Below are 12,169 nucleotides of genomic sequence, written 5' to 3'. Positions count from 1 at the left end.
GTACCCTCTTTCCTCACTCGTTCCCTTTGGGCTAGTTTCATTTTCCTTTCCCTCACTCCCTCGGCCTCCTTCCTCACCTACTGTCCTCCCAAGAAGTTGCCCAAGGTCTTCCTTCTCAGCCACTTCCAACCCAGGGAGAGTCTAAGTCCCAAGGCAGCAGTATGACACCAGGGAGCTGCTAGAGAAGTCCTGGTATCCTTCATGGGATTTTGATGTGTTCAGGAAACAGCAGAGTTCAGTTGTTTCCGCAGGCCTTTATTAACGGTCTTACTTGGCCAGACTTGAGGTACAGGGATGGGAGGAGGGAGGCCTCTAATGCGGATGAATCTGTTTCTGTTGCACTGCATCCCCCTTCCTCTCCTAGGCACAGGGACCCCTGGAAGTGTAGCTTCCGGAAGTGGAGACCTGCACTCAGACCTCAGAATTGCCGGGGTCAGGGAAAGGATCTGTATTATATGTAAAAGGCTGCTCACTCACACACCACCTCTAGCAAGCTATTTACCTTGAGAGATGACAAGGGGCGAAGGAGGGAGGAAGACAAGCGTGATACATCTCTGAAGAATGTGTCTTTGGCAGGACATCCAGTACTGACTTGGCTCCGCCCTCAACCCCGCCCTCAACCCCTAGAGCCAGGCCAGGCTCCTCCTCCTCCAGCCGTTTCCGCTGAGGGAAGGGGGAGGGGCATAAATCAATTTATTTACCCCTACCCTAGCAAAAGCAATAAACCAAGATCCTAATAGAGAAATAAATGATAGCAGAAAAGACGGGGGAGGCAGGCAGGGCCAAAAAAAGAGAACGGGAAAAACAAAAAAAAACCCTTTAAAGCCAGCTGCCATTAACAGCAGGGCTACTAGATTCCAAGAGATTTTATAGAAAGACTCGGCCTACTGAGAAACCCACCATAGGCCCTGCAGTTTCTCCTCAGCTCTGGAAGCAAGCTTCCAACTCTTTACCTAAAGCGGGAGAAGCGGTGACCTCTAGTGGCCAGTGACCAACCTGCAGGGCCTAGGTTGGCCAGGATCCTCTCCCATGATTGGGGCTCACTCATTGGCCTTTCTGGGCCCAGACTCTCCGCCTGGGCTCTAGGCGCTGTTCCCCTTCCCACCCCTCATTCTGACCTCACACTGCTTGTCTAGGTGGCCCAAGTCGCTGGGTTCCCATCAGGACAATAAAGAACCTCTTTCTCATTTGTCATAATCATCTTTAATAAAAAATAAATTAGTTCTGGGGTGGGAATCATTTTAGGAGGTGGGGAGCGGGAGCAGGGGCTAGGGTGTCTTGTTCTAGCCTTTCTTTTTTCCATCTTCTGCCCAGCTGGTCCCTGCTCTGGGGAGGTAGTCTCTCTTTCTGGGGCAAAGCAGGATTGGCAGTGGCTGACCCTCATCCCTAGCTGATTATGAAAGGTAGGGATAGAGAGACTAAGTATGGGGGGAAGGGCTGGAGGACAAATGGGTGGTTTAGAAGATGTGAGGTCTGAACATGAGAACTGAAGTGCAGGGCACAAAGTTGGGGTTGGAGAGGCCAGTCGCCAGGCAGTCTGGATTACTAAGGAGCTCTCAGCCTAGAAAAGTCTCAGGGAAACAGGCATGGTCCCTCCCCATTCCTCTTCAGTTTAACCTCTTTTTTTGAGAATACATGTGTGTGAGCACACACATCCACGCGGACCCAGATACACACGTGGGGCCTATGTGCACACATCCCCTCAACCACACACAGACCCAGCCACACACACATCGTGATGGTTATCTTGCCGCCCGCAACCACCCTAGGGGACATCCCTGGTGAGACTAGGGCAGGCTGGAGAGCCAGAGGATATAGAGTGGGCTGATGGGTGGGAGACTGATGGTGGAAACCATGAGGAGAGGGTCTCTTGGACTCATTTCAGGCGGGCTCTGGGGGAGAACGCTCCAGGACATGGGCGCAAGAGCGGCAACAGGTGGCTGTGTAGTAGGGATAGACGCAGAGACGGGCCTGTACCACCAGGGGGCAATGTGGAGAGCTGTCCTTGCACTGATCATCTGGGGACAGAGGAGGCCAGGGGGCACAAGACAGTCACCCAGACCCTTCCGTTTGGAGGTGCAGTGCCCACTCCCACTGGTCCTTTCTCATCTCCCCCACACTTCAGTTAAGTCCAGTGTATTGGGGTTAGGGGGAAAAAGGGGCTCTTTACCGGGGCGCTGGCTGCAGGGCTGGCTGTTACAGGGTCGTTTCCTGGATGGCCGCAGGTGAGAAGGGCATCGGACGCTGAGGGTCTGGTTGGCGGTCAAGCACTGGACCTCCCTTGTCTGCACACCCCCCTGGCAGGAGCGAGAACACTGGGGAGACCCCGACTATCAAATCAGACCTTCGCTGTGACCTAGGCTCCTCCTGAACCCCACCACCTTCCCTGAAAGTAGTATGGGGGGTGGGGGCTCTCCTGGAACACTGTGAAATCCTACATGGACGGGTCCCCCACGTCTATAGGGAGTAAGACAATGGTAAACCATCGCAGCTGGCCTCATCCTGGGACGCAGTGGGGATACCATAAGAGGAGCCCCCCTTTCCCTGGAAGTCCATGCAGAGCAGGGTGAGGGAGCCAGGCACTCACCGGACTCCAGGGCGTGGAAAACCACCGGTCCTGGCAGTCCTGCCCCTGACAGGGCTGCAGGGCAGGAGGCCTGGGCAGGTGGGAACAGTTGCTGGGAGAAGTCACGTTGAACTCAGTACCCAGTTTGGACACACAAATTATGTCTCTACGCTGTGTGCCAGAGCCACACTCCGAGGAACACTGATACACAGGAAAGGGAGGGTGTGCAAGGGGCAGAAAGAACAGGGATCACTCCCACCGGCCCACAGGGAATCCCACCAATGGGCACCCCCCTCCCAGGCTCTTGGCTCACCTCAGCCCAGGGCCCCGTGTACCAGCACCAAGTCATCTCACAGGGTCCTAAGCTGCAGGCACGCATGTCAGGGGGACGGCTTCCGGGCGCACAGCTCTGCTCACTGGTCCCTGCTCCTGATTCCTCCTGGCCCGCCCCATGGGCCTCCCCGCTCCCCAGGCAAACCACAGACCTTCGCTGGATTCCTGTGCCACACTCGGCTGAGCACTGTTGAGAAGGTGATGGGTAGGGGAGGAGGAGAGGTGAGGGTGGTGTGTCCTGGATCCCCAGAGTTAGGGAGTGCCCAGGGTACCAGCCAGATAAGCGGAACCTGTGCTGGGAATCCACGACCCTAATGTGAGCTTTGCTCACTTAGCTCTGAGTTTCTGGCATCAGCAGCATCTAGCACACAGTAGGGCTACTGACGTGTACTATGCGTACTGACATGTGTTGGAAAGAAGGGTCCTGGGTGTGGGGCACCAGGGACGTGGGGCTTGGATAAGGGGTGTAGGGCCCACCTTAGAGCTCCAGTCGCTGTGGAACCAGGCTGTAGTACAGGGCCCCATGTCACAGGCCTCTCTGCTGGAGGGCCGTGGAGGGCCTGATGCACACTCCCTCTCGCTCACTTCATCACCATTGTTTCCCACACAGCGAACTTGCCGACTCCTCTGGCCACGCCCACACCGCACAGAGCACTGAGGGTAAGAGAGCATCCCAGAGCCTGGACCCCCAGGCTTCCTCCCTAGCCTCCAGCTCCAGGTCTGTGGCCTGGGAACCAGGACCTGCCTTTCGTCCCTAACTGGGCAGTTACATGGCTTTATGCGCTGAGGGACAGGCTGAGCAGGTGGCTCTGGGCTGGAACCCCTGGTTCAGTGTCTTATCTGCTTTATAGATGGGGGTCTCACAAGAGATCTTGTCAGTCAAAAAGCTTCTGCTGATTAAAAAAAAAAATGGAAAAACCACTGCTCTAACTCACTGGTGCCTTTCATCTAGGGTCCTTCCCATTCTGGCAGCCTCCTGACCCAGTCCCACTCACCTGGCTCCAGGGGGAACGAACCTCCCAATGGCCACAGAGGCGTAGCTGACAGGGCTGGGTGACGTTGGGCCGGGGGAGATGTCCGCAGCGCTCCGGAGGCACGGAGGAGCCACCCCCCCCAAACTCCTGCCGGCAGCGCAGCTGACGGTGCTGGGTGCCAGGGCCACAGGAGCGGCTGCAGGATGTCCATTCGCCAGCCTCCCAGCTGTGGGCGTGGTGGGGCAGGGGAGAGGCAGAGACGCAGAGGAAGAAAACAGAGACACAGAGATGCGTGGGGCTGCCATATGTGGGGCAAGGGATGATGGGCTTGGGGTGGGGAGGCCCTGCAGAGAAGGAGCATCTTCAGAACCTGGAATCTGAGTTCCCTTGTGGGGCTCAGGCTGCCGGGGTTTTCTTGCTGTCTGGGGAATGTAAACCTTTCTACTGACATGCTGTCTGTCTGCAGCCAGGAGACCTTGGGTACTGGGCCCAGAATGCAGGTGGGATCCTGAGCAGGGACGGCTGCTGTGTTTTAGGACCCTAGCCCTCCCTGGGGGTCATACTCACTATGGAGGGCACGGGGGACCGTGGCAGGGCTCCAGGGGGTCTGGGGGTCTGGCTCCCATGGCACAGCTGTGTTCATCCAGTTCCTCCCCTGACTCACGAGAAATGCAGAGGAAAATGGGGCGCCAAACACCTGAAAGGGATGAGAAGGAAACCAGGGGAGGCAGTCTGGCTCAGAGCCCAGCGTCAGTGGGGCCCCAGGCACTGGAATCTGACTTGGCACAGAGTCAAGGTGTGGACCCACACTCCTGAGTGTGGGATCAGGCGTGCCAAGTCAGGGATCTGGGCTGCGGGTGCCCGGAATCCAGGCTGGTACACAAAGTCTCACCTTTCCCACAGGATGCTGAGCACTCCGAGTGTCCCACTCGTTTCCAGTATCCAGTCAGAGACCCCAGGGGGGTCCTGGGATGGGGTGGAGCGCGCATCTGGGGGATCCGCACCTGACGCTGGAGAGTGCCTGGGGTCCGCGCAGGGCGGGGCGCCAAAGCGGGTGGGGGCTCTACCCTCAAAATCTCTATGCAAGGACAGTGGAGTAGACAAATCAAATGCACCCCACTGCCTCCAGACTCCCCTTTCAGTCCCTCCCTGCCTCCCAGGTCTGGGGAGCAGAGTCTTACCCTGCTGGAGGTGGGGGAGGTGGGGCTCTGGGGTGGTGCTCTCAAGATCTGGAGGAGGTGAAGAGATAACATACTGATAAAAAATGCCTGGGTTTTCCTCCTGAAAGATCACCTGGGAAGAGAAAGAGAAGGTAATGAATTGTCTGGGGAAGCAAGAAGGGCATACCACTCGCCTTCCCTCCATCTTGAGACCCACAGCTTTGCCCTCAGAGGGAATGCCTCCCACCACCCCCCAGCAGTCCAGCTTCCTGGGCCCCAAGCTCACGTAGACATCCACAGGCTGGGTAGTGGGCCCTTTGGCTGACAGACTCTCCCCCTTGCCCTCCTCTCGAGAAGGACGGTTGTACAGGAAGACAGTCCCACTGGCCGTGTAGGACCCAGGGGGATCCACAGCCCAGTTTCCATTGATGATGGACTGGCCCCCAGGGCCTCGAAGGGCTGGAGATTGGAGATCAGGACACCAGATCAGTCGTGATGTCCTTCTCCTAGCACTCCCTAAGCCATGCAGAGCCCCAGATGCCCCCATTCTCTCGCTCTCTCCACAGGGCAAGGAGGCCCCAACTTCTCTCTGCTTGGCCCATTTGCTGTGTTCAGAGCAGGTGTAGAGGGCTGAACCAGGAGACCAGGAATGGAATGGAGACCCAAGACTCAGGAAATCCAGAGAACTCACCAAGGTAGTTGGAGCTGGGCCGGAGCTGGGCGATCTGGAGCTGGGAGGCTCCAGCAGGAATCGACAGGATCTTCTGATAGCCCAGAGGGCCCCCCCGGTCAGTGAGGTTTCCTGAGATGAGGCGGCAGGTGGAATCATCACCCCCACAGACCCCACAGCCATCTGGACGCCTGCCAGAGCCGAGGATCCCATCACAGCCGGGGCTCTGGGGGAGAGTGAGGCAGGGGCCGCTTGAGACGAGATACCACCACACCCCAGCCTCATCCTCTTCGGACTCTCCAGCTGCCCTGCACCTTGATCTTTACTGCAAGTGAGAATGTGTTTCTCTGCCAGCCCACCAGCCCCAGCCAGCCTCCACCGAAGTGTGTATATGCCTGAGGGGGTCCTTCCTACAGTTCACCTCCTGGTTCTGTTCTCACTTCCAGCTGGGCAGGGAAGAACTTTCCTCTGTGCAATCTCAGCCTAGGGTTTTGTTTCTGTGATGATGACTAAGGAGACTGTGTGTGCATGCCTATGTGTGTGTGTGCATGCATGTGCACACACACAGACACACCATCCTCCCTCACCAGACAGCGTCCGGCCACACAGATGTCTAGGGCTCCAGGCTGACACAGGGTCCCATCCTGGACCTTTTCGGTATGACGGACATAGAAGCGGAAGCCACGAGGACGGCAGTTCAACTCACAGCGTTGGGAGCCCTGAACTAAGTAAGAAACAGGGTAGAAGGGTGGTTAGCTGAGGTCCCTGGCGAGAGGCCAGCTGGCAAAGGTCCCCAATTAGCTATAGGGCATCCTGAGGTTGACTACGTCACTAAGATGAAGGGAATATGACAACTGTATTTTCTCAAAGGTTCCTTTGAGGGTCACACAAAAGTTGAGTCAGATCAGTTGAGGTCACGGAGACCAGTGAAGAGGCTGTGAATCGTGAGAGAGGAGATACTTGAAACCTATGATCACGCGAGCTCACAAAGGGGTTTCTTGGCATCAAGCCGACACAGGCCTAAAATCAAGTGGATGGGAACTTGGGAAGAGGTGGTCTACAGCAGCCAGGGCCCACGGTGCACCACGCCCTGCTGTCTCCCTGACCGTGCCCCTCTCATGTCGACCCCACCTCCTGGGATGGACTTCCCAGAGGAGGCCAGCCAGAAGGTGCCTCTGGACACTCCCCCTCCCAGCCCGATCCCTCTGCTGATGATCCCATCGTCATCTGACAGCTGCGTCCTGTCTGGAAACCCACTCCCCTTTCTGTGCCTGTGCTGTCTCTTCACCCTGGCCCTGGCCCTGGGAAATAAAAGAAAATATTTCACAAAAGGGAAATACAAGGGCCTCCAGAGGAGATCTAGAGGGGCTGGGTGTCTCCCTCTTCCTGCCATCCTCCAATCTTAAGCCAGTTCAGCTTCCCCAGGGGGGGCTACAAACCTCACCTTCTGTGAAGGGCTCCCATTGGTACAGCTGGCCCATGAACTCCTGGGAGTCAAAGGCTGAACACTGCAGGGCCCGGGGGTCTGGATGCTCAGGGGGGCAGGGCTGAGGTGGGGGGGGATACAGAGGAGTCAAAGCTGGGGAGGAAAATGGGGGTGTGGGTCAGGGCTGGATCTGGGGGTGTGGGAGGGAAGGTCAGGTCTGTGGAAGAGCTCCGAGGCCCCTACCCTGAGGAGGTCAGATGCCAAGGCCCTTCTCCCTCAGGTCCCGATCTGACAAGCTGAGGCCCCAGACTCAGGGTCAGGGGAGCAGAATTGCAAGTCTGGGGAGGGGATGGTCTGAGGAAGAACTCACCGCTTGGCTGCAGGCTCTCAGCTGCTCACTCTCCCCAGAACATCTTGGGACAGGGCTACTGGGAGCAAAGAGGCTCCAGAGGGAACTGGAGTGGGGACCAGCACTCAGCAGAGGCAACCAGCCATCTGGGTAGTGAGGGGCAGGCTCCATGAGGGACCCTTGAAGATTCCCCCCAGGACTCCAGTGCTCCTGGCTCTGGTGACCTCTGCCCCGAGGGGCAGAAAGGAAAGGATTAGGGTGCCTGTCTGGCACCTGGAGACTGGCCCGACCCTGGGAATTTGGCATTCTTGGCTGAGGGGGCATGTGGAAAGAGCTACTGTCCCCTGGGGAGGGGATGGACAAGAGGATGTCTGTGCCAGAGGCTCTGGGGTGGGGCCGTGTGGGGGCAGGCCTGGTCTGAGCAGCATGGGGGCTTCCGGGCTCTGCTGGGGGGGACAGGGGGCGGGAAGACGGTTCTGTAGGAGGGAGCTGAGCTTGAGCTGTGTGGTTTGTGGAAGATGGCTTTGTTCTTGGAGTCAGGGATGAAAGAACTGAGGTGTGGGGGAGCTCGGATCTGCGCAGCCTCCGGGGGTGCCTGCGGTTCCGATGGAGTGGCAAAGCAAAGGGCACTTTCCCGTAACCAAACATTCCCGGCTTGATGGGGTCTCGAACTCGGGATCTGAGAAGGTGTAGCAGACACGCGGTCACAGATCGGGCCAGCTCCGTCCGACCCGGCCTCTTCCCCGGCCCGCCCCCGCCCCCCCTCCTCCCGGCGTCTACTTTGAGCGCCAAAGATAAGCCTCTGCCACGCATCCTTTACTCCCGGTCCCTCAGTCCCAAGCCCCGCCCCTGACCCAAGTCCCACCCTTCCCTGGATCCCAGCCTCACCTCCGAGCTGCTGGAATCTCCTGGGCCTCTGCTCTCCCTAACTGGGAAGCAGGACCTCGAAAGGGGCCACCTCTTCCCCGAGGCTGTGGCCTGTACAGGGGGAGGGTTTCTCGGGAAGTCTGGGGTCTGGAGCCCTGACCCTGGGGGAGCAGGGCTTCTGGGTGTCTTGGGGGCCGGGGTGGGAAGGGCAGGCCCTGGTGTTGAGCTGTAGGGAGCTGACAGGTCCGACTCCTGCGCTGCACCCCAACTCCACAGGGCTGGGAGCAAGAGGCCCACTGGTCCCAAGGACCCCAGATGCCCTCAGGGCCCTGGCCCTCCTCAGGGGGTGTCTGAATAGAGTGTCCAGACAACACCTATGTGGACAAAAAGGTCAGACAAAATTAGAAGGATTTTCGCGTAACTGTGCAGAGTATCCACTCCAGTGCCTGAGGGCTAGGGCTGTTGTTACTGGCCTGAGGGCACATTCGGTAGCACAGGTGAGACTTGATGTTATTTGGCAAAGAGTTAGTGAGCTGGGGGGTGGGAGGGAGGCTGGGAGGGCAAATGCGAAAGGGGCCATCACTCCAAGGCCTGTAGGAGTGGGGTGGAAGATAGGAAGGGGGCAGGGTCCCAGCCTCTGGTGCCTGGCTTACCTCCTGATCCAGGCAGAGCTCAGGGAGGGACAGAAGCAGCATCAGGCACAACTGGGACCTGCAAACCGGCCAGAGGAGGTGTCACAACACCCCCCCCCCCCCCAAGCAGGCTCCCCGCATCCTGATGCCAGCTTCTCAGAAAGCAGAAGTCACTCATCACTTGCCCCCGCCCCGCCCAGTAGTGGCCTATCCGTCACTTTCAGGAGCAGAGCCGCCCCCGCAGCCGGCAGCCCCACAGCTTACCTGCCCGCCCACTTCTCCATCGCTCCTCCCTTGAAGCCCCAGGCCGGGAGAGGGGACCGGAAGTAAACACGCTACTCCGGCATCTGAGCGTGCAGGGGGCGCGCTCTGCGGGGACAGAAGCCCGGTGGTTACCTCTCCAGTCTCCAGAGAGCTGGGGTTGGCAGGGATGGCTCCTCAGGACATCGAATGAGGATGGAGGTTCGGGGGGGGGGGGCGTCCCACCCTTTTCTGACACTAAGGGTGAGAGCGGGAAGGAATGCTGCCCCTTCCCGCCTGCCGAGACTGGGGGGTGGGGGTCTGACCTCGGCCTCCCGACTGTGGCCCAGTCCCCTCCCCTCAGCCTGCAGGAACTCTTCAGCCCCTCCCCCATCCCAACCAGGGGCTGTTTCCAGGCCAGCTCAGGCCACACAGGCCACACAGGCGCGCACATCTCCCCTAAGATGATTTTCTTCTGGTCCCACCTCCCGCCCTCCCAGGGGTCCCAGATGGTTGAGGAGGGAGGCCTGGGCGAGGACATGCCAGATGCCGGCTCTGAGGAGGTGACAGGAGGCCGCTCTGGGCTTTCAATATCCTACCTGCCTCCCAGCATTTTCTTCCCTTTAAAACTAAGCTCCTTCTGGAGCCCCAGGCACATCTCTGCCTCAAACACTTTCTAGCCCAGGGATAAACTAAGTGGGCCAATGGTTTAATCTGTAGAGAAGCAGGTGATTTTCCCCTTGCGATGTAAGGGGACCCCTCCCTGTAACGAAGGCTCGTTTCAGGTGCGACCATGATGGGCAGGGGGGCCCCGGGCAGGAGGGATGCAGCCAGAGGGGCCATTGCTCCCCAGTCACACACCTCGCACTGAGGAGCCGGGAAGTCCTTCCTCAAGTCTAGCTTCCATTAGCAGGGAGGTGGAGCTCCGAAACCTCCCCTGGTCTCAAAGCCACAGCTGCCCCACCCCTCCAGCCCCTAGCTCCCTCCCACGAGTCCTCCCCACCCCCACTCCTCAACCCGCTCTTAGTTCTGCTTTCCAGGAAAAAAAAAAAAAATGTTTCTGTTGGATCTGAAAGGCACCCGGGAGAGGAATCCAAGGAGCTAATGCTGAGGTGGGCCAGCTCAGGGGCAGGAAAATGGCAGAGGGGAGGGCAGGAATGTGCTTGGGGGTAGCAACATTCAGCCCCACTCCCCTCCCTGAGACCCCAAGACGTGGAAATGTAAGGGAAGGTTTGCGGAGGACGAGCCTGAGTGCACAGGGTCACCTCAGCTGCTTGGGGTTGGGAAGGGGTTGCTGATGGCTGCTCTTCCCACCCACCCCCCTCCCCGGCTGGGCTGGGCTGGCCACTGAGGTCACCAGCTCCACCCTGATGGGGGCGTAGGGGCTCCAGAGAAGGGCCAATGGTCCACCCAAGCCTTCAGCTCTCTGCCTGACTCTGTGCCTTGATGCTGAAGAGGAGAGATGGGGGTGTGATCACTGTCTGCCCCTTCTCTGCTGCTGGGCACCCACCCTTTCCACTCCCTCTCAGCCTCTGCTCCTCTCTGCTCCCCCCAGGGTCTGTATCTTGCTGTCTCTATGGGTCTACCCAGTACACATAATCCCATCCTGAGCTGGGTTTGGCTTCAGCAGTTCCCTGGAGAAGTGAGGGGTGGGGGTGGGGGTGACGTGAACTCCTGGAGCCCTGGCCAGGCCTGGCTCCCTCTCTGGAAAAGTCCTACCCCACCCCCTGCACAGCTGGGCAGGGGGCCGACACCCCCTCCACTGCAGAAACAGACACACATTTGTGCTTCTCCCCCTTTGCATGTTCCTCATCTGGTGTGTCTCTCTGCCCAGGGTGAGGAAAGGAGAGGTCAGCAGTGGTCACCCTGGTGCCAGGCTGGAGACTGGTCAGGACAAACCTGGGCTCCTCCTGGCCACACCTCCACACTGGCCAGTGAGGATCAAGAAGGGGAGACCTGGGAAGGGCCACACCCTTCACCCCCAGAGGGACCCACTTCTGGGAAATGGGTCACTGCTGCAGGAGGTGGAACAGCATGTTTCAGGGCTGTCTGGAGACTCCCTAGCCTGGGTCAGAACTCTGTCCTCACTGTGCCAGCCTCTCCTGGGTCCTGGACGACCATTCCAACAGGTGTCCTTCCTTTCTAATCATCAGGCTGAGCTGGATCAGGGGCACCCGTCGGCATCCCTCCCAGGGTCCCCAGCCCCATCTCCAGAACTGGAGGGGGTGGCAGGGGCACACACCGTCCAGGAACACCCCTCCTGGAGGAGGAGAGCAGGGGACGCCAGCGCGTGCGGGGAGGTCCTGGGTATGTTTTCCAACTTCGCTCCGTGACTTAGTAGGAATTTTGGCTGATTTTCCGCCCGGGTGATGGGGCCAGAGTTCCACAGGATCAGAACGCCCTCCCCAGAAATTCGACCCCAGGGACTGGAAGATCTTCCGAGGCTACAGAGCTGGGGCTGGGGTCGCGGCTGGGGCGCGACCGCGGGGCGCGGGGGCGGGCGCTGGCGAGCGCCGCGGGGGCTCTAACGGGACCCGGGGAGAGAGGGCGGCCGGGGCCGGGGCTCCCGGGGCGGGGGAGGGGGAGGTCTGTACCTGCTCCGCGCGGCCCCAGCGGCCCGTTAACCCTTCTGCGCCCGGACGCTCCCTGGAGGCAGCCTCGCTCCGCGGCGGCCACTGCGGCCCCTGAGCCCGGCTCGGGACACTGCCGCCTCTGGCCGCGGCTCCGCCCCCGCGCCCGCCCCCGCCCGCCGGCGCCCCGCCCGCCACGCGCCCAGCCCGCGCCCCTCGGCGGCCCCCCGCCCCCCGCGCGTCCAGGCCACCCACCCGGGGCGCGGGCGCTGACCGCCCCTGTGTGCTGGCGCCCGCCAACGGCTCAGGCGAAATCCGGGCCGTCCCTGCCCGCCCCGGAGGCAGCCGTCACTCCGGGCCCCGTCCCGGGGGGCCGCGCGCT

At 59.8% G+C, this 12,169-nt stretch overlaps 1 protein-coding gene across 2 annotated transcripts; it reads right to left on the bottom strand.

The window, feature by feature from the left end:
- Positions 1-1,184: 1,184 nt before the first annotated feature.
- On the bottom strand, positions 1,185-11,928 carry ADAMTSL4 (ADAMTS like 4). 2 transcript variants are annotated; one of them, XM_023259121.2, is made up of 18 exons: positions 11,812-11,928; positions 9,242-9,346; positions 8,999-9,056; positions 8,367-8,719; positions 7,500-8,157; positions 7,148-7,250; positions 6,291-6,427; positions 5,725-5,929; positions 5,320-5,492; positions 5,055-5,166; positions 4,766-4,951; positions 4,441-4,570; positions 3,895-4,099; positions 3,377-3,553; positions 2,880-3,086; positions 2,588-2,767; positions 2,171-2,315; positions 1,185-2,018 (listed from the first exon to the last, which is right to left on the bottom strand). In XM_023259121.2, exons 2-18 carry the CDS (start codon positions 9,259-9,261, stop codon positions 1,882-1,884), a joined length of 3,186 nt encoding a protein of 1,061 aa, XP_023114889.1. In that variant the 5' UTR covers positions 9,262-9,346; positions 11,812-11,928; the 3' UTR covers positions 1,185-1,881. The 2 variants fall into 2 exon arrangements, with proteins under 2 accessions (XP_023114889.1, XP_019693340.1); XM_019837781.3 differs by lacking the exon at positions 11,812-11,928 and having other exon boundaries at positions 8,367-8,456; positions 9,242-9,262.
- Positions 11,929-12,169: the final 241 nt, after the last annotated feature.

The sequence above is a fragment of the Felis catus genome, chromosome C1, assembly GCF_018350175.1.
Source record: "Felis catus isolate Fca126 chromosome C1, F.catus_Fca126_mat1.0, whole genome shotgun sequence".
NCBI lineage: Eukaryota > Metazoa > Chordata > Mammalia > Carnivora > Felidae > Felis > Felis catus.
This window is presented reverse-complemented; position numbering and strand designations above follow the sequence as displayed.

Bases quoted from the DNA above. Each gene is read 5' to 3' on its own strand.
- ADAMTSL4 (XM_023259121.2), bottom strand. From the start codon at position 9,261: ATGGAGAAGTGGGCGGGCAG. The intron at 9,057-9,241 runs GTAAGCTGTGGG...GCCGGTTTGCAG, and splicing joins ATGGAGAAGTGGGCGGGCAG to GTCCCAGTTGTGCCTGATGC. The intron at 3,554-3,894 runs GTGAGTGGGACT...TCTTACCCTCAG, and splicing joins TTCGTTCCCCCTGGAGCCAG to TGCTCTGTGCGGTGTGGGCG.